The sequence below is a fragment of the Rutilus rutilus genome (assembly GCF_951802725.1).
Source record: "Rutilus rutilus genome assembly, chromosome: 22".
Lineage (NCBI taxonomy): Eukaryota > Metazoa > Chordata > Actinopteri > Cypriniformes > Leuciscidae > Rutilus > Rutilus rutilus.
Window position 1 is genome coordinate 20,627,505 of NC_140227.1, and position 21,875 is coordinate 20,649,379.

General features: G+C 37.8%; 2 protein-coding genes across 6 annotated transcripts in view; both read left to right on the top strand.

Annotated features, from left to right (window-relative positions):
• The window catches only part of arhgap46a (Rho GTPase activating protein 46a), a 33,203-nt gene extending 25,353 nt beyond the window's left edge, over positions 1-7,850 (top strand). For both annotated transcript variants that reach the window (XM_084395450.1, XM_084395451.1), the window contains 7 exons: positions 191-815; positions 1,603-1,695; positions 3,701-3,774; positions 3,861-4,060; positions 5,966-6,057; positions 6,174-6,343; positions 6,423-7,850. In XM_084395450.1, coding sequence (XP_084251576.1) covers positions 191-815; positions 1,603-1,695; positions 3,701-3,774; positions 3,861-4,060; positions 5,966-6,057; positions 6,174-6,343; positions 6,423-6,617 — 1,449 coding nt within the window. In that variant the 3' untranslated portion in view covers positions 6,618-7,850. The remainder of the gene's footprint in view (positions 1-190; positions 816-1,602; positions 1,696-3,700; positions 3,775-3,860; positions 4,061-5,965; positions 6,058-6,173; positions 6,344-6,422) is intronic.
• Positions 7,851-8,389: 539 nt separating this feature from the next.
• phf20a (PHD finger protein 20, a) lies at positions 8,390-21,744 on the top strand. 4 transcript variants are annotated; one of them, XM_084395586.1, is made up of 17 exons: positions 8,394-8,528; positions 11,042-11,098; positions 11,231-11,402; positions 13,668-13,752; positions 13,865-13,941; positions 14,041-14,521; positions 15,304-15,360; positions 15,446-15,598; positions 15,692-15,742; positions 15,828-16,250; positions 16,376-16,474; positions 16,828-17,009; positions 17,298-17,397; positions 17,567-17,771; positions 18,654-19,026; positions 20,076-20,229; positions 20,370-21,744. In XM_084395586.1, exons 3-17 carry the CDS (start codon positions 11,349-11,351, stop codon positions 20,510-20,512), a joined length of 2,637 nt encoding a protein of 878 aa, XP_084251712.1. In that variant the 5' UTR covers positions 8,394-8,528; positions 11,042-11,098; positions 11,231-11,348; the 3' UTR covers positions 20,513-21,744. The 4 variants fall into 4 exon arrangements, with proteins under 4 accessions (XP_084251713.1, XP_084251712.1, XP_084251710.1 ...); XM_084395584.1 differs by having other exon boundaries at positions 8,396-8,528; positions 11,042-11,139; XM_084395585.1 differs by having other exon boundaries at positions 8,396-8,528; positions 11,042-11,139; positions 15,695-15,742.
• The last annotated feature ends 131 nt before the right edge of the window (positions 21,745-21,875 follow it).

Genomic DNA, 21,875 nt, shown 5'->3' on the forward strand with positions numbered 1-21,875 from the left:
TACATAGTGTTTGATGGAGATTATTGTGATTTTTGTGTTGATTTACGATTTTAGGTGCCGATCCTGCAATTATTGCAGAACATAACTGAGGGTCATGTTCAGTAAATGTCAGTCGGAACTAACTGAAGCTTTAGAGAAATAGTTTTTTTATGAATACCTTTGTTCTTACCGTGTTTCTCCTCCTCTGTAGGCGGGAACTCTGGAGCCAAAGGTTCAGTTGGACAGCAGAAAGAAAGGTATGGTAGACAACAGAACGGGCTCACTTGGCCCTCATCGCCACATAGCCAGCGATACCAATTTACAGGGAGGTGATGGTGGGGCTTACCAGCTATCCTACGCCACCCTCCGTCAGCCACCACCCCCAGACTCCAACATGGCCGACTGGGCCAGCAAGCACTTGAACATGCACACCCAGGGCCTGTTCCGCCGTCGAGTCTCCATCGCCAACATGCTGTCATGGAACCGCGGCTCCATCAAGAAACCCATGCTGATGACCAACGACCGCACTGTGCGCAAAGAAGCCTGCGAGATGTTTAAGCTCGTCCAGGCATACATGGGAGACCGACCTTCACGGTTGGACCGGCGGCATGCGGCTCTCCTAGTTGTCACTAAGTGTTGGGGCATGCAGGGTCTGAGGGATGAGCTCTATGTCCAGCTCGTGAGGCAGACCACAGGCAACACCAGCCCACGCAGTCTGGCAGCAGGCTGGGAGCTTATGGCTGTGTGCCTTGCCTTCTTCGCTCCTTCACCCAAGTTCTGCTGCTACCTGGAAGGCTACATTCAGAGGCACTTGGAGCCAACCAATGACAAGAAAAGTGAGTTTGTCAGTTAATTAAAAATCAAATAATATTATAAAATAATCTTCTCTAGTAAATCTAGTAAAAAAACTAGGCTACAGGCAGTTTGTCTCGCCAAATCATCAAGAAGTTGTTCACACAGGACACATTCTTGTGTTCTAAAACAGTGACACGAACACAACTGAATTGAACGGAAGGCCTCAAGACACATTTTTAAAACTTATGGCCTCTTAAAAATGCAAAGAACACATCCTGTCAACAGCCCCGCAAGTCAAAGTCAAATTTTTGGGGCAGCACGATATATTTTTTTTTATTATAATTTTTTTTAAAGGAAATAATACTTTTATTTAGCAAGGATACATAAATCTACCAAAAGTGACAGTAAAGACTTTTATAATTTTATGACTTAAATTTTTTTTACCACGGTTTCCACCAGCAAACTTTTTTCAACATTGATAATAAAATGAAAATGTTACTTGAGCACCAAATCAGCATATTAGACTGATTTCTGAAGTATCATGTGACACTGAAGACTGGAATGGCTGCTGGAAATTCGGCTTTGCATCACAGGAATAAATTACAATAAAGTTTTTTTTACATTTTAATAATATTTAACAGTATTAGTTTTACTGTATATTTGATCAAATAAAGGTCCTTTTTTTTTTTTTTTTAAATAAACTTACCTCTTAACATGCAATTAATTGTGATTTAATTTTGCATATAATTTAACTAATTTTATTCTAAAACATTATCAAATGAAAGCAGTATTTTATATATAAATGTTTTTTTTTTGTCTCTTTTGCAGTAACCCTGTACATACTGGACCAGCAGGATATTAAGAAGAAGAACTCAAAGTCAAGGAAGAAGAGAAAACAGAGCTCAGAGGAGGAAGCGGAAGGTACCTACCCCTCAGGCCCTTTCTTTAACTATGGCTGTTTCCTTATCTGAGACACATTTTGGAATGAAACAAAAAAAGAATAAATTGACCTCAAAGTCACTTTGTTCAGAGGAAAGTTTGTTGAAATAGACATTTGAGAGATTTTTAAGAGATTTGGAATATGTAACGGACCAACTAGAGATTTAATGTACCACTATACACTGATAAAGAATTAGACGTTGGTATGCAGGTCTCTGTAAATATATATTGAGTGCTCTTCATTTGTGGGTGCATCCCACTGCATTAGCAACATCGATTATTTGACAGGTCAATACAACTATTTTAATTAGCCCTTTTGGGCAGTACACATCACGTGTGCTAATCAGTAGATGACTGTACCTCCATATGGTGACACTTTGACCTTGTTACTGTATTACCACAATGATTGGTCCTGATGATCTCATCAGATTTCTGCCTACACATAGCCGTGGCATTCACCACAGTGAGGATCCCTTACACTGATTTTCACTGCCTGCATACATGGCATAACATTGACTCACAGCCACTGCTGCAGAACTACTCATGAGCCATCTCTAGTCACAGGATCATTAGACTAGCACCAGCCACTGGCCACTTGAAGGAGCAGGATATGGCTCATGGCCTGCAATGATTTTGAGTCATTTAGTTGGATCTGATGGGCAGATGTCCAGATAAGTGGGTCAACTTCACAGATAGTGCTGCAGATGGATGTGAGTCACTATGGGAGGATTCTCAAGGTTAGATCTGGTCTGTAAGTAGGACCGGCTCAGCTGAGGAGTTTATTGAGATGCTGAATGCCCTGATGACGGGGCCGCTGTAAAACAGGAATTTACTCATCTCTCTGACATAGGGAGTCACCGCAAAGATCTGTGTGGTCTCATTTGTGGCCTCTGAAAAGATTGTTGTTTCCTCTGGCTTTCCTTCACTTTATTGTTGCCTTTCATTTCAAATGAGTGCAAGCTGTTGCTTCAGAGCCGGACCACCAGCACTTATTCATGCAAAATATTCAGAATTAAGCAGAATCCGTATGTTTACCCTGTAAATGAGCTGTTTAGGTTCAGGGATCCCAAAAAAAGAGATCAAGGGCAAATTTATGATGCAATATCTCTCATTAAACATAATTGCAGTCTGGTGCGGGGAAATGAACAAGAGGTTGTGTCAACACGCATGTGTGTCACCTGTTTGCTATAAATCTAAAGGGGTGTCGAGTTTGGGGCACATTCCAGAAAAGATGCTTTTTATCGCCGCACAAGTTTTTACCATCTGGCTCCTTTAGTTAAGATTCGTAAAGCCTGCAGTGACGGTATTAGAAATGCCCCCTATGGATTTAACTTTGGAGTTATGAAGCTCTTGTGTGAAACCAGAGAAATCCTGAAGAGACAGGCTGTGGTTTCTCTAAAATATTGAGCACAGAGTGCAATAAATTCAACATTTTTGAATGTACAATAAATCTTAGTGATTCTACATGTCTGGAGTTTGTCTCAGAATCTGACATCAAGTGATATCTGTGAATATAATTTATTCTAAGTAACGGAAAATGTTCTGCAATGTCTACTTTTATAGTCCTTGCATAACAGAAGGACAAAACAGCACATTGATGGAACACAGCCTAGTAGAAAACCCCTCTGTCTTTTCCTCTCCTCCAGTTCACATGTTGATCTGATGAGTCACTACTAACAGAGGCTGGATTTCCTCCTCCACACTTTTGATGGAACCAGATAATTTTTCATTCATTGTTAAAAAAGTGACTCATTTTGAAGTGCTTCACTCCCCACGAGCCGCCGTGATCCCATGCTCGCTGGTGCCATAACAACTATTACAGAGCGATATGGAACTCACGTTCCAGACAAAAAAAAAGTGACTCAGTTCTCAGTGTTTAACTTGTAAAACAGGTTTTGATGCATTAGATGTAAAACTGTCAGCGATTAGGCTGTGCAGATCCTGTGTCTAAGAATAGTAGGAATAAATTACGTCTTTTTGTCTCTAGCGCTTCCCATCAGCACATATGCCAAGTACTGCTACCGGAAGCTCCAGAAAGTGGCGGTCACTGGAGGGAAAAAGGTGAGTTTTTTTACAAATACACTGAAGAAGAATCAGATGTTTAAGAAAGAAGATGATAAGTAGCAATTCCTCTATTTCCCATAAAGGGTCTCCGTAAGCCTAGCTTGGAGGAGGTGGACCACAGTCGACGTGCCATCATGACCCCCTCACTATTCGGCAGCTCTCTAGAGGAAGTGATGGAGCGGCAGAGTGAACTCTTCCCGGACAGGAAGTTACCATGGGTGCAAGTGCAGCTGTCTCAGTATGTGCTGGCTCTGGGTGGAGCTCAGACTGAAGGGATATTCAGGTAAGACCTGCTTAACTCACTACTAATTAGGCAGAAGAGAAGAGCAGACTATATTTTAACATATGAGTGTGTTGACAAGTAAATAATTAAGTTGTGACGCTACCAGCTTAACTACATTTTTTGGTAATGTGTCATTAGCACAGTTAAATAAAAGTACTAATTAAAAAAAAACGTCTTAGTGACTCCAAACTTTTAAATGGTAGTATGTATTAATTAGTTTACAGTTTTATTAGAAATTTCGAAATTTAATACTCTCACACTAATTGCTTGTTTTCGCTCTGACAGCAAAAATAAATCATATCATTACATTGTTAATTTATTTAAAAGGACTTTGTGCCCTTTAAAATCTCCAACGTAAATTGTAGTGTAGTTAACTACACATTTAAACTTTTTTCAATTGTAATTGTATACAGTTATAGTGCTTTTTTCTCTTTCTCCTTTTTGTTCGCTGAGGTGGAGCGGTGATGAAATATTGTTCTTGTAAATACTTTCCAGCATTTCAGTAATAAAAGTGTTCATCTTTAAAATGCATGCAGGTGCTCGACAGTGATCAAAAAGGATTTAAACAGTGAATTTTGAAGTGATCTCTTCTTGTAAGCTCAGAGATGTGGATTCGGACGGCAATTAAATCACCACACAACCTTCAAAAATTCGGCCAGGGATTTTTACGCGGGTGGTGGGAGAAAAACACTGACATTCTGGATTCGGACGGCAATAAAATCACATACTAGCCCCTGCAAATGTTGAAAATACCTTACGACCCCATGAGAAACAATTACCGTCCGAATAGGGCTTTTGAATACTTTTCCATGCTAAAGCAATAACACGTTTAGCTTGTATTAAACTGAATCTATGAGCTTCCGTTTGCAGTTACAGCAACCCTTACAGGATATACTGTCCTGTGCAAAAGTATTAGGCATGTTAGTATTTTCACACAAAAAAAAAGAAGGTTTTAAGCCAGTTATTTATATCTTTTGCTGTAGTGTGTCAGTAGGAAATATCAGTTTACATTTCCAAACATTCCTTTTGCCATTAATTTTAGTAATCCAGTGAGCTTTTTGTATGCACGAGTCTGACAACAGCCGGTATGATCTGATCCACACGGAGATCTGATCTCACCATCATCGAGTCCGTCTGGGATTGCATTAAGAAACAGAACAAAAAAACTAAAACAGACTAAATCCAGAAGAACTGTGGCAACGTCTCCAAGACGCTTGAAGAAACCTGCCTGCAAATCTACCTGAAAAACTATGTGCAGGTGCACCTGGACAAAAGCTGTTTTAAACACAGGGGTGGTCACACCAAATATGGATTTGATTTAGTAAATGGAAGTTAATTGATAAATGAAACCTATTTATGACATTAATTTCGAAAGCATCCTCACTTTACAGCATTTTTACACAAGTGCCTAAAACTTTACACAGTACTGTAGCTTTGGAGGCAGGTTTCTTCAGGTTCTTCGTTTTGGAGATCTAAAGGTTCTTTTAGATTTAGACCACCTACAACTCTCTACATTCCCACATACAGTGAAACAGTGTGCCAATTTCATGTTAGGAATAAACTTACGCACTTTAACTGGGCTAATGTATGTCCTAAGCATCCATTTGTATTGTAGTATTCTGTACCTAGTAGTGATTGATTTAAGTTTGAGCCAAAAGGCAAGAATGATCAAAACTCTCCTTTTAAACATATCAAGTAATGAGTAGCTTGTTGCTTGGCAAAGTGCAGTTTCAAAATAGATTCCCCATACTGTCATATATTTATCTCTTGGGAGGGAAATTGCACAACTTATGGATGCGAAAGACATACAATTTTGCCCAACTCACAGTCTAGTTCATGCATAATTATGGTGTGCTGTCTCCCTCTGGTGGTTCTCGGGTGTAACATTACAATTTCCTCCTACAGGGTCCCTGGTGACATTGATGAAGTTAATGCACTGAAGCTGCAGGTGGACCAGTGGAGGATTCCTGAAAATTTGTCAGACCCTAATGTTCCTGGTGAGTAACTGTTCTCATGCATTTGTAAGAATATTACGTATCCAAAGACAATATTTACTGGCATTCCAGTAAAATACCAGACATGTTTAAACATCTTATACCAATGTTTCCCTCAGCCTCTCTGATGAAGCTCTGGTACCGTGAGCTGGAAGAGCCTCTTATCCCTATGAGTTTCTACAAGGAGTGTGTCAGTAACTATGATGATCCTGTGGCAGCCATCAGCGTGGTGCAGTTGCTGCCTGAGCTCAACCGGCTGGTGTTGTGCTACTTCATCCACTTCCTACAGGTAGCCACAACACTCAAACACACACAATGGGCAGAACAAATGTCTTATTTCACTTATGTATGTCCCATGTCTTCCTCAGGTTTTTGCTCAGCCTACGAATGTTGCAGTCACTAAAATGGACGTAAACAACCTTGCAATGGTAATGGCTCCTAATTGCCTTCGGTGCCAGTCGGACGACCCCCGTGTCATATTCGAGAACACCCGCAAGGAGATGTCTTTTCTGCGAATGCTTATTGTACATCTGGACACAAGCTTCATAGAGGGCATTGTTTAAAGTTCTCCTTACGTCTCAATGGCAGTACATGATTCAGTGATACACAAATATGACAACATGGACAAAAACTAGGCAAAATCTTAGACAAAAGTACACTTCTAAGGATGATTGTTTGTTAAAAATGTGTTTATATTTTAACTGGAAAACTCTCCACAACGTCAATGTTTGTTTTGTTAGTTATGTGTGTTCTGCCCACTTCCTCGATATAAAGACTAGTGAAATTGATGGTAACATGGCAGAAATGTCATGCCTTCATCCTAAGTTCTTTGCATGTTCAAGAAATGCATTAAAAAAAGGCACATCTTCAGTTGTGATGATCACGAATTGTTAGTGGTACATACGTTAACGTGCATTGCGAGGTTCAGAGTTAAAAGTAACTTGCATGGATGCATTGCTTTGTGAGCACTCAAACGCTGTCTGCTTGTGTTGTATAGTAAGTCATAGTGACAGGCTGTAAGAAAACTTTATTTTGTTTGTCCTGACAGTATCTTTGTGGATTTTAAAGAAAAGGTCATCTGTAATGCACATGACAAATGTATAAACGTTGTATGTGTTCTTAGTTTGATCTAAGAGTAAACTATAGAAAAGAGAAAAATGTGACTTTTTCATACTCTATCCTATAATATACAGTATTTTAAGAAGTGAAAGTTTTCTATTTTATTTTATGATTATTTTTGTTTAAAGAAACTGCTACTCCCTGATAATCAGGAATGTAATTTATGCAAAATTGAATCCAGAGTCATGAAATAGTACATTTTCAGCTCCCATTGGAAGTCCACAGCCTCATACATACCATTTGGAAATACTACTTCTAAAAAATGTTGTAAATTAATCAAATATATGAAGTGATAATGAAATTATATGCCATTGTATGATGCCTGTAAAAAAAAAAAAAAAAAAAAAGCCTTTGAAGAATTAAAATGTAAAATCTTGGAAAAGAGTAAATAAAATCCATGGCTTATCTAAAAAGACAGGTACCCTTTGTGTATTCATGTTCTTTGTATGTAAATAAAGCTTGTAAATAGTGCTGCTTATTTTACTGATGTTGCTTATAAATGGAACTGAGTGGTGGTGAGTTGTTGGAAAATAGAAAATCTAAATTCTTGTATTTAGTATTCTGTGCTATAGACCGATTGTGTATGATCAAAATATTCTATACAACCTTTGGATTGTGTGTGTGTATTTTGTGTGAAATGGATGTTGAGGAATAAGTATAATAAAAAGTTTCACAAAGATGTGATTTGTTTATTTATTTAATATTTGAGGGGTTAAAATAAAATTAGGCTCTATACATTATACCTATATAATGTTACATTATTTATATAAATAGACTACTGTTCAAAAGTTTGGGGTTGGTAAGAATTTTATGTTTTTCAAATAAGTCTCTTACACTTACCAAGGCTACATTTGGTACTGTACGGTTATCCGGACCACATGTGATGACCTACCCCAACCCCTACATTTATTTATTTATATTTTGATATTTAATTTACTCCTGTGATGGCAAAGCTGAATTTTCAGCATCATTACTCCAGTCTTGAGTGTCACATGATCCTTCGGAAATGATTCTATGTAAATCAGTTGTGCTGCATGATATTTTTGTGGGTTCCTGATAAAACAAATGTTCAAGATTTAAATAAATAAAAAGTCCTTTAAAAAAAATTCTAATGAATGCAAACTTTTGAAGGGTAATGTATTAAAATAATGCCTGTGCTGTGTGAATCACAATAAAGCTCCCAGGCGTCTTTATATAGACGCGAAGTCGCTGGCGCATGCGCAGTTCTGGTATTGTTCATACCGGTAGTCTGCTGTGGAACACATTGGAAAATAGTAAGTGCGTCTCGCGCCCAACGTGGTTACAATAAAAGACGCGACGCGCCTTTGTATATAAAGAGACGGATATCGCTGCAGGTAACTGATATTTACAGCATTATACAATACTGTTTTCTCAATGGCAAGACTTTGCTCGAGTACGATATGTTTAAAGATGCTTGTTTTAGAAAACTGAATCTGTAATTGCAGCTTTTAGGTAACGCTAATGAAATTTAATAAATGTCGTAACATGTGCATTGATAGATGCATGTTGTGATTTACAGCTTGTATTTGTGGGAGTGGCGATGTACTCGCCCATTACTATCCATGTCATTATTCTCGTGGAGGGTGTGGATCAGTCAGGAAGTTAACGTTTGCTTGTGGTTTCACTAAGATGAAAATGATCCTGTAGCATTTCAAATCGTCTTAAATTATGTCCCCTGTCTGCTTTTGGCTAAAGACAGGCAGGAATATGTAATCTGAGAATAATAAGCAGCCATGTAGTGTAGTATTGAAATATATGGAATCTCTATTGTTTCCATTGTCATTGTCAGGCACTTGGTGGCCCCCGATAAACATCACATTTAATCACTCTCACCTATATGACTTCTCAGACAACAGCAAATAAGTTAATTAAGTGTGTTTTGTTATGCTTTATTTTGTAGTTTGGTAACATTTTGATAGATCTAATATCCTGTTCCTAACATTTTTATTAATAGAAACCGAATGTTGAACTTAAACATAAAAGTTACATAGAAATAAGAGTCTTAGTTAAGTAGGCTATTGATAATTAAGCTAAGTCTGTTGTTCGCGTTGTGTTTAGTGGCATGATGCCATGACCTGGATTCTGTGCACCTACACTGTTTCTAAGTCAAATGCTGTAGATCAGAGATGATCCAGGGAGTACTGGGAAAGATTTCGCTTTTTCCTTGATAGACCTATAAAAAGAAATCATGGAATATCATGGCTTTCAAAAGTCAAAACAATAAATCTTGTGATTTAAGCATAAACATTTAAATAATTATTCATTTAATTATTCATTCTTAATCCATTAATGGTAATGAAAACGTGTAGCATGAAAAATACAAATCTTTTGTTGACATTGGTTAACTACATTAGTTGACATGAACTAACATTGATAACTACTTCTAAAGTATTTATTATTAATCTTACTTAAAGTTAATTTCAACATTTAAAATCAAAAGTTGTATCTGAAAGATTTATATTACAAGTCAAATACTTACTTTGTTAAAAGTTTGTTTTTACAAAACAGTGCAATTTTGTCAGTAACCAGTGGCCTTTTGTGATTTTAGCAAGCTGTGACAATAAATACATATGCTAATTGTTAATAATTGTACATAATTGTTTTCCTGCCAAAATACAGATGTTGTTATTATTATTATTATTATTATTATTATTTATTATTATTATTAATGATACAGTTCAGACTTCAGAGTGTCAGCTAATGTTATAATTATATTTATCGGAAAAGGAAAAATGTAATCACTTTTACTACATTTCATTAGGGTTAATTTCTCTCATGTTAGCTCTTAAATAGTCTACTTGAATGTATTAAGTAGGGCGTCCAGCCCAGTATTTGTTATTGACACAAATATCATGCTTAGATTTTGATTCAATTCAATTTGATATCGATTAATTGTGGACTACCAGGTACAGTACATGGTAATATTTCCTCAAGGAAAAAAAACTAATGCTCTCTCTCAACTAATGCTGTAAACTATACAGGGAATCCAGATGATGCATCACTATAATATTAAAGGTTAAAATTAACTGATTTGTAGGGCAGTGCACTTCTTCCTACATTTAAATTGTACAATAATAACGTTATTATAATACATTTTAATTAGCCTACTTATGTTTCTACTCGGTTTAAAAAAAAATGTAAACACTTAAATGGTGGCTGTCATAAAAATACATTAAATATTGAAGAACAGGTTAAGTAAAAATACAATGAATATATGCAATATAGTGCGTATATTTAGCAAAATGCTCCTATCTGGAGTTAATTTTCTAGCTGACTAATGAGTTTTGAATTGCTTTTCTGAGGTAAATGTAATTTTACGTGACATTGGGTAAGCGATTACATGATCTGTGATACAGATTTTGGTAAGTTGTACTGTAGGCCTATCTTTCAACATTCCTTCTGATGTTCATTCATGTTTATTTCGAGCTGTAAATAGTAGTAAAGCGTAAATACGTTCACGTGCCCTTAGCGCTGCAGCTTCGCTTGAATTAAGGCGCTACAGCGATCTGCCGCGCCACATAAAAGAGCGTCAAAACGGTATTTATTGTTTGATTTCGAAATAAAAGTGACAAAATTTGAAAGCTGAGATTTTATTTATATCAGAAGTAACAGCACAAAGCTTATCGCGATTTATTGGATGGTAGGTACTCTGCTTTGTTCGTTCATCAACAACATAGACTGAAAGATTGATAATAAATGGGATTTAAGAATCAATATCGGTTCTTCAAAATGAGGATCGACTAAATCGAGAAATCGATATTAACCCAGCCCTAGTATTGCTTTGAGAATGATCTATGTAATGTAATCCTCACTGGGCGGTTACTGAAATGTGACACTTTCATATTAGGTATTTGCTGACAACATGAGCAATACACCTCCTAACAGACGAGGGATAACTTTTGAGGTGGGCGCTGCTCTTGAAGCACGGGACAGTCTGAAGAACTGGCAAGTGCCATTCTTTTAAAAACAGTCATTTTTGTAGCCTGTCCATCACTCCTTTTTATAGCAAGCTATCCGTATGTGATTTCGCTCCCAGGTATGCTGCCAACATTGAGAAGATTGACTACGAGGATGAGAAAGTCCTAATCCACTATCGCCAGTGGAGCCATCGCTACGATGAGTGGTTTGACTGGGCCAGTCCGTATCTGAGGCCCATGGAGAGGGTTCAGCTGAGGAGAGAGGGACGGCAGGAAGACAGCATTATCCCTGTGAGTCACAGACTGCTCCTCAAAAATCCCAGTATATGCAAGCTAATCTAGGATCAGCCTCACATATAAATCTGTTCAGTGAGATATGAATGTGATGCTGCATCAGTCCTGTTGTTCTTTCAACTGATTATTACTGTGTGGATCACAAAAGCAAATCTTGCATCAACCAGTCTACACAAATATAATTTGTAATTAACTAATTGTTCATTCATTGGATACATTAAAAATGCAATTCATACAATGGCTTGAGTACACATACTATGGTGAACATGTTTTTAATTTCTGACTTAAAATGTTTGATATTTTTCATGTTTTTATTCCGGGTGATACAGCCTCATTAAAATAATTAAATGATTGAAAAGAAAACATTGTAAAGTACTTTGGCGTAATCCTTTATTATTTTTTAATTCGAAAATTATATATAAACACTACCGTTTGAAAGTTTGGGGTCATACGATTTTTCAATGTTTTTGAAAGAAGCTCATCAAGGCTGCATTTATTTGATTAAAAAATAGAGTAAAATTTTAATATTGTGAAATAATATTACAATACACTCACCTAAAGGATTATTAGGAACACCTGTTCAATTTCTCATTAATGCAATTATCTAATCAACCAATCACATGGCAGTTGCTTCAATGCATTTAGGGGTGTGGTCCTGGTCAAGACAATCTCCTGAACTCCAAACTGAATGTCAGAATGGGAAAGAAAGGTGATTTAAGCTATTCTGAGCGTGGCATGGTTGTTGGTGCCAGACGGGCCGGTCTGAGTATTTCACAGTCTGCTCAGTTACTGGGATTTTCACGCACAACCGTTTCTAGGGTTTACAAAGAATGGTGTGAAAAGGGAAAAACATCCAGTATGCGGCAGTCCTGTGTGCGAAAATGCCTTGTTGATGCTAGAGGTCAGAGGAGAATGGGCCGACTGATTCAAGCTGATAGAAGAGCAACTTTGACTGAAATAACCACTCGTTACAACCGAGGTATGCAGCAAAGCATTTGTGAAGCCACAACACGCACAACCTTGAGGCGGATGGGCTACAACAGCAGAAGACCCCACCAGGTACCACTCATCTCCACTACAAATAGGAAAAAGAGGCTACAATTTGCACGAGCTCACCAACAATTGGACAGTTGAAGACTGGAAAAATGTTGCCTGGTCTGATGAGTCTCGATTTCTGTTGAGACATTCAGATGGTAGAGTCAGAATTTGGCGTAAACAGAATGAGAACATGGATCCATCATGCCTTGTTACCACTGCAGGCTGGTGGTGGTGGTGTAATGGTGTGGGGGATGTTTTCTTGGCACACTTTAGGCCCCTTAGTGCCAATTGGGCATTGTTTAAATGCCACGGCCTACCTGAGCATTGTTTCTGACCATGTCCATCCCTTTATGACCACCATGTACCCATCCTCTGATGGCTACTTCCAGCAGGATAATGCACCATGTCACAAAGCTTGAATCATTTCAAATTGGTTTCTTGAACATGACAATGAGTTCACTGTACTAAAATGGCCCCCACAGTCACCGGATCTCAACCCAATAGAGCATCTTTGGGATGTGGTGGAACGGGAGCTTCGTGCCCTGGATGTGCATCCCACAAATCTCCATCAACTGCAAGATGCTATCCTATCAATATGGGCCAACATTTCTAAAGAATGCTTTCAGCACCTTGTTGAATCAATGCCACGTAGAATTAAGGCAGTTCTGAAGGCAAAAGGGGGTCAAACACAGTATTAGTATGGTGTTCCTAATAATCCTTTAGGTGAGTGTATAACAAAATGTAATTTATTCCTTTTGGCGAAGCTGAATTTTCAGCATCATTACTCCAGTCTTCAGTGTCACACGATTTGCTGATTTGGTGCTCAATAAACATTTCTTATTATTATCAATTTTGAAAACATTTATGCTGTTTAATATTTTGTGTGGAAACCATGGTTCTTTCAGGATTCTCTGATGAATCGAACATCCAAAAGAAAGCATTTATTTAAATTAGAGATTTGTAACATCATGTATGTTTTTACTGTCACTTTTGATCAGTTTAATGTATCCTTGTATCTTACAGACCTGAACAGTAGTGTATATTACTACACAACTTCAGTGCTTATTAATATTTGTTTATATTAGTGGTGTAGCTAGCCACTTAACTATGTGTCAAGGTCAATAAGTCTCTTAAAAATCTGATAATTTGACCCTAAATACTGATTGGTTAAACCAGATTTAAAACCATTGTAAAATTCTGTTTGAATTCATACTTTTTTTGCAGGGATTTCATGTGAATGACAAAGTTCTTGCCAGTTGGTCTGACTGTCGATTTTATCCTGCTAAAGTCTTGGCCGTCAACAAAGATGGTAAGCTGTTGATGTAAATATTGCATGAAACAAATGTTATGTGAACAGATTATTTTTCAAATTGAAATTGTATGTTTCAAATGGGATTCAAATGTACAAAATGATCCTGCAGCATCCTACACTGTAAAGTTCTATGACGGCGTCATCCAAACAGTCAAAGGAATCCACGTGAAGCCCTTCACCAAAGAGGTTCATTTAGTATTTTTATCCTATTCATGTTGCGTTTCTATTTCAGTACCAATTTTGGCCTTCTCTTCTTTTACTCATTCTCTCATTCTCTCCAATTAGTGTAGAAAGAAACTAACTGACAAAAATGGAGAGAAGCCAATGGTAAAAAAGACAGTCAAGGACAAGAAAATGCAGGAGAATGAAGCCAGCGGTGATAAACAGATTGACCGTGTTCCTGAGGAAGAGGAGGATGGGAACTCAGTCTTGGATGGAGAGGAAGGTGAAAAGAAGAAAAGCAATGGGAATGGGAAATGCATTGAAGTGCAAAATATAAGCATAAAGGAGGAAGATGCAGAGGGAGAGAGAGTCTTGGAGCAAATAGCGCAGCACAACTACAGTAAGTTATTTCTGAAGGAGAGAGAAGAGAAGACCAGCTTGAAAATGGAGAGCTCTGTGGTGGTAGATTTGGGCTTGAACTTTAATGAGGGGGTGGTAAAGAGAAATGAGAACGAGGAAGCAGAAGTCCTGGAACGAAAAGAGGAGGAAATCAAAGGACAAGGCCTTCCTCGTGACAGGAAGTCACGGAGGCAGCGAATAAGAAGTACGTGCAAAGTTAAACTATTCAAAGTGATTTTCTTGACTGGATACAAGTGATTGATTTGTAGGTTGATTTCCCTGAAAAGTATAAACACTGCGGGTCTGTGGCGGTATCAAAACAATGTTCTGTTTGTTTGAGAACTGCCCCTACCCGGTAACAGTGGCTCAACCAATGGTGTTGAGTTTGGGGCGGGGCTATTTGTTTGACTGACCAATAGCAGGGGGAATATATTGAGAAACATGTTTGAAACGAACATTATTTGTTCAGCTCAGTGTGGTAGAGCTGCACAAGTAATCAAAATAAAATTTACACCACAATTATCAAATTGCAAAGGCTGTGATTTACTTAAATATATGCAAAGCAGTTTATGATCCAGTGTTTTCGTCCTCTCAGAGTGGCTTGATTTGCAGTAAATGCCGCTCCACACAAACTCATCTCTGCATCTGCTCTGGGTTTGGCTTGCTTATAATGTGTATTTGGGAACCAAACATGCACCAGCCATTTTCATCAAACTTGTAATGAGAAGCACTTATAAACTGACTGTTTTCAACAAAAGAGATATAAGGGTTTTCTGCAGTTTTCCACTGAAATAAAGGCTCTGTGGTTTAATGTTTGAGCATGAAAAAATGAAGACAGCCTTTTCTTAAATACAATTTTTTTTAAATTCACATTTGCATTATCAATCGCAAATGCAATTATCAGAAAACATCAATTCATGCAGCTCTATTATTTGGTGAGGCTTCATTTATTCAAGTTGATTTAACATTTAAGTTTATTTTCTGTAGGGAAGAGGAGACTTTCAATGGCACGAAGGAGCTCCAAAAAAACCAAGACTGATTCAGGTTTGAGTATATGACTGTTATGTAAAAAAATTGTTTAGTAGTGCCATAATGGTAGATTTCCTCATCATTCATCTCTTTCCTCTAGAAAAAACTTTTCATAATGATTGCAAGCCCATATGCGAATCCACCAATCAGAGAACTCAAGGAAAAGGATCCGACCCCTTATGTCTGACACAACCATCCAATGACACATCAGTACCTAAGGCTCAGTGCCAATCAGAAACCTTTAAGCCTACAGGTGAGATTCCATCCACCACATCTGTAAAACACATATTTACTCAAATAAGACCTGGTTCATTTTGATCATGTTTTATTTTTATTTTTATTGTAGCAGTTAGAAAACAAGCCTTCCACAACCCCAACCGGTTCAGCAGAGAACCATGTGAGTAATGATCTCTACTAATTAATGAGAACAATCAGAATCATCTTGAATTAGTGATGATGAATGTAAATTGTACTTATCACAGTATACAGAGTCATCAGAAACCAACCGCCACCAGTGCTCTCGATCAACTTGGACCATAATCCATATAAATGCAGTGCTCCTGGATGTACGAAGTCTTTCCGCAAAGCAAAACTCCTGCACTATCATATGAAATACTACCATGGAGATGATCGTCTGATGGAGCCAGACCCGATCCGGGCAATGGACAAACAGACCGCACTTAATAATCAGGATGGCTCTAAGAAGAGGTGCGTTACGTCACATGATTGTGCGCAGGTGACCGTGAAGAGACGCTCTCTTGCGCCCCCTGTTGTCAGTGCACAGAATTACCAACGATGGCCTTCACTGAAGGACAAGACCAGGGACAAGACCAGAGACAATCAGCTAGACAGCAACATGCATAGATACTTCAATAAGGAAAGAGAGAGGAGATTTATGGAAATGGGTATGGCTGATGGATAAAATTTATATTGTATTTCACAGAAAGGATTTGGGATTTTCAGTGTTATTTAATTGAAGGCTTCAATACATGACATGATCTAACTGAGCTTTGTTTTTTGCCTTTTGTAGAAGGCGTGAAAGAACGTGACCGGTCAAAAGAGAAACAGACTAGAGACTTCTTGCGTATAAAGTTGAAGGAAAAGAAAAAGATGAAAAAAAACACATCGGGTAAAGAAAAGCAGCATTTATTTACAGACAATGCAAACAAACTAAATATGTTCGTAACAGTAAAGTCTAGAAGAAGTAGAAATATTAATTATAGAATTGTAAATTATGTTATATAATCTCATAACAATGTTATATTATCATGTCACATGCTATGCAAAACATCTTGCATTTAATAATTTAAGGAAAAAAAAAAAACTTTTTGCTCTGCTATTCATTCACTTCCTGTCAATTTATATTTTCACTGTTAGTACATTCAGCAGTGCTTTAACTGAAGTTTTCCTGTCCATCTTAATGTTTTGTAGAGTTTATAGGAGTTTTTACCTTATAATACAAGTTTTGTAATATGTTTCCAGATGAGGATAGCATTTCAGACTGGTCCTCTGACAGCTGTGGTTGGAGTGAAGATGAAATGGGGGCGGATCTGGATGTCATTGCCTCACCTCTCAGCTGTAGCTCTGTTGCCTCAACTACAGGAAGTCAGGAAACTGTCCGCTGTGTGTGTGAAGCGGAAGAGGAGAATGACTTCATGTTACAGGTAACCCTACCATTCAAAATGTGGGGGTCAGTAAAGAAATTAGTACTTACATTCAGCAAGGATGCATTCAATTGACCAAAGGTGATAGTAAAGACATTTTTAGAATGATTTCTGAAGGATCATGTGACACTGAAGACTGGAGTAATTGCTGCTGAAAATATTGATTTGACATCACATGAATAAATTACATTTTAAAATAGAAATATTATGTTATAATAGAAGATTTAGCTTTAACATTTTCACTATTAACAAACGATCACATTTGTTACTTTTTCTCTTGAACCTCAGTGTGAAGAGTGTCTGTACTGGCAGCATGGAACCTGTATGGGCCTCCTGGAAGAGAACGTTCCAGACCGATACGCTTGCTTCATTTGCCGGGATTCTCCAGGTTTGGAAGTGATGCATGTTAAACAAAACTCTAATATAGATCTCAGGATGAGTGGCAGTTTGAGTAGTTTGACTCAGCATTTTGTCAATTCCCCTTTCTCCTGCTAGGGAATTTTCTGCTGTTTTAAGTCAATTTTGGCTTACCAGTGCATTTGTTTGTGTGTGTCCAGGGCAGACCAGAGGTCAGAGACAGAGCCTGCGGTACTGGTATGACAGGGACTGGCTTAGCACTGGCCATATGTATGGCCTCTCTTTCCTGGAGAACTACTCCCATCAGAACGGCAAGAAGATCGCAGCCACTCATCAGCTGTTAGGGGACGTCCAGCATGTGCTGGAAGTCCTCAATGGCCTGCAGCTCAAAATCAGCGTGCTACAGTAAGGCCACATTTACACTGCAGGTCTTGATGCTATATCCGATATCTTCATTTACACTATTCACTTGATGATAGCTAGGTCATTACACATTACACCCTTGTATCTAATGTTATAGGCTAACACAATAATATATCATCACTTTTTCTAATTTGGCAATGGCTGAAATAACGTTTATATGCCAGCTAATGTCTGCAAAAACGTTCATTTACCTTACCTGTAACTTTCATTTTCTCACACTCCGGCTCTTGACAGTCCACTGGCGACGCGGCATCTTCCTCTCTGAAACTATTTAGTATTTCAGGTGGTCGGCAGCTAAAACGCCTTCCATTTGTTTGTAGAATGTGAATGTAATATGGTCTATCATCACTCTTGTTGTTGTGGTCTTTGACTACCTTGTACTTGCTTTTTAAGCTTTTGATTTTATGTTGGCACAGTAGCCACGAGTGCTTAAAACAGTGCGTTCCCATCTCGCCTGAAGTTTCTTAAAATACGCCTTTGTTTCTGTAACAACCCTGCTTTTTTGCCTGCACTGTCCCTTCGCCCCAAAGACTCAAAATACATAAAACTTCATCATGACTCCACTGGGTTGAGCCTTCGTCCTCCATTGCGCCATTGAAAAGAGTCATGTGATCGCAGTTTTTCTCCACCCGAGTTGACGTCATTCGCAAATGCACATATCCAATTCATATCAGAATCCATGTGCTTTTTTCCTGCTTGCATGTTTGTGGGTCATATCCGATCTGTGCCACATGGGAGGAAAAAATCTGAATTGGGTCACTTGTAAATGCGGCCTAAGTGATGCTGTTTTATCTCTGTTTTAACCAATAAGACTCATGCTGTTTGAAAAGCCACATGAAAAGAGTGTTACACCCCTTTCTGCAGGAGCCAGACTCATCCAGACCTCAAGTTGTGGCGGGAGCCGTGGAAGCTGACTGAGAAATCCAGGATAAAAAGCATGGCTCTTCCGGACGCAAAAACCGTTTCTTCATCAGCATCTTCAGAAGTCATTCTACATAAAGAGCCCTTCTCTTCATCCTTCCAGGACTACATTAGCAGTGAGCACTGCTACCAAAAGCCACAAACACTGTACCAAGTATTGGAACCGAGGCTGGTGCTGAAGACAAGGGTTGAGTCAGTGTTGGAAGATCGATCACACAACACAGAGAGAGTGCTGAAGAATGAACAACGCTATTATGGAGAGATCCAACCAGCACTACTGAAGACATCTAGTACTCAGCTGTTCAACCACAGGATGGTGAGGGTCAAATGAGGTTAATATTATGTGATTAACACTGTCCAGTTCTGTGAAATATAATTATTACGGTCAAATCAAAAGGTCTGATCCTACAGTGAACTGACATTTTTTAAAGGAATAGTACATCTAAAAGTGAATTTTAATAGAATAGAAATGTTGAAGAATGGGCCATTCTTTCCATATAATGAAAGTGAATGGGGATTTGTGCTGTTAAGCTCCAAAATGATAAAAAGCACAATAAAAGTATCAGTGGTCCAAAATTATAAGAGGTCCATCAATATTTAAAATACGTACTGAACATTAAACATCTGCATCTATTAAAATATGACTCATTTAGACACAGCACGACCGGTCATCATTTAGGATTTATTTTGAGTTGAACTATTCCTTTAATGATTTACTGCAAACTTAAAAAGTGTACTTCAAAATATGTACATTTGTTCAAAATATATATATTTTTTTTATAGAAATTAATACTTTCATTAAGGAATTCATACTTTCTCTACATTTAGCAAGGACCCAGTAAAGGGTTTGTTATAAAAGGTTTATATTTCTAATAAGTTTCGTTCTTTGAACTTTCCATTCAACAAAGAATCCTGAAAAAAATGCATCATGGTTTCCACAAAAACATTCAGAAGAACTGTTTTCAACATCGATAATAATAAGAATAATGATAAAAAAAATTTTGAGCACCAAATCAGCAATAATAGAATGATTTATAAAGGATCATGTGACACTGAAGACTGGAATAATGGCTATTGAAATTTCAGCTTTGCATCACAGGAATAAATTACATTTTAATACATATATGTAATACATATGTATCTAAAGTAGAAAGCAGTTATTTTACATTTTAATAATATTTCAATAATATTTTTAATAAATGCAGCCCTAGTGAGCCTAGAGACTTTGAAAAACAATTAAAAAAAATCTTACCAACCCCAAACTTTTGAACAGTAGTGTAGACTGACTGTTTTATATTGTTTGTGACTGAATGTTAATTACATTGAATGCTGCAATGTAAGTAATGAGTGAATGTGACATTGTAGGGTGCAGGAGAGAAGCGTGAGGCGTGTGGTGATGGAGCCGGGGTAAAGGGCGCAGCTCAGCCCCAGCAGTGGAGGATCAACCTGCTGGAACACATCGAGACTTTACAAGAAGAGGTTACTCGCAGGATGGACTTCATCGAAAGGGAGCTTGATGGTGTGCCAGAGGGTTTCAGGGGGCTGGATTTATGTTTTGCAATTTTTCATTTGGTGATTTGTATAATGGGAATGTTTCGTATACATTAAAGCTAATACATCAAAACACTAACTATTCATAAACATCGTTTCCTGTTTCAGTGCTTGAAAACTGGCTGGACTGCACGGGAGAGTTGGAGCCTCCAGAGCCATTGGACCGTCTGCCTGAACTCAAGCAAAGCATCAAACAGCTGCTGAATGAACTGGGAAAGGTGCAACAGATCGCTCTGATTTGTGCCACATGAGGGCGCCAGGGCAAATTTCACTATCATCACAGGACTACCTCAGTTTAATACATTCCTAAAGCGGGCCACGAAACCAAAGAGCCTAAAGAACATTAGACTGAGAACAATGTGAATCTATACAAGCTGTTTGTTACAGAATCTGTGATTCTGACTGTGGACTTGGAGTTAGGATTGAATGTTGCAAAACTTTATCAACCCACCTATCCCTTTACAGCAAATGTGATCCAGATCCTTTTCATCCTTTCTCTTTCACCGAAAGTAAACATATAACAAAATACCTAAATGTATGTTTGGTTTATATATGTATATATAAACCAATTTTTTTTAACTAAGTTAATCATGTTTATTCTAAAAACCTACTGGATAGTCAAAATAAGGATCAGTCCTGCATTGTTCAAAGGTTAGTAACCATTAACCTCTATTTAACAGGTTGGGTGTGAACTGTGAAACTGAAGTAAAATGTACACAATGAAACTATTGTTTATGTGCTCCGCTGTATTTAAAGGACCTTATGCTTAGAAAGTTCAAATGTTTTTTGAATATTGCATATTTATTTCTGAACAACTGTGAATTTCATAATTACTGCAATCCTCAGTAGTCAACTTTCTTTAAGATTTGTGCAGTAAATGTAGTCTGTGACATCACTTCATTATGGATTAGCCATAAAATGTTTAGGCCTGGTTTCACAGACAGGGCTTAGATTAAACCAGGATTAGATTTTAGTTCAATAAGGACATTAAGTAGCTTTTAGAAACATGCATTAGAAAAAAAAACATTACTGGTGTGCATCTTGAGACAAAACAATGGCACTGACATATTTTAAGATATCTCAGTGCAAGTTGCTTTCAGTTAAAACAGCTCAAACATGCATTTTAGTCTGGGACTAGGCCCTGGTCTGTGAAACCAGGAGTTAGTATTAACAAAGACTGAACCACATGACTGTTTGTCTAAAAGCAGAAACTGGAAATACTGAATTTCTCATTCTGAATGCATTTCAGTATTGCAATTGTAGTTCCTAAAATTAAATCTATGCATATTAGTTATCTTGATGAACACATATATAAAATTCTGTCATTATTTACTCACGTCTTTTCAATACTGTAGCCTATGACTGGAAAACGGTATTCCCTCTATATACTGCATTATGATGACGATATGCTTGTTTAACATGTTGTCCAGCTGTTGAGATTGGAGACAGTTACAATAAAAGCACTTTGTATGCATATGTGTATACTTGGTGTACTGGTGATTTTCTTTAGTCGAAAAAATATTGCGGAACTAAAGAAAAAGACATAACTGTCGATAAAGACGTGACACGATATCCATATAGATAACCTCACGGGGGCGATAAATCGCGTATGAG

Coding starts and splice junctions, on each gene's coding strand:
- phf20a (XM_084395584.1), top strand. CDS start 11,057: ATGAGCAATACACCTCCTAACAGACGAGGGATAACTTTTGAGGTGGGC. Junction 15,361..15,445: donor AAAAACCAAGACTGATTCAG/GTTTGAGTATAT, acceptor TCTTTCCTCTAG/AAAAAACTTTTCATAATGAT. Junction 17,010..17,297: donor AGAATGACTTCATGTTACAG/GTAACCCTACCA, acceptor CTTGAACCTCAG/TGTGAAGAGTGTCTGTACTG.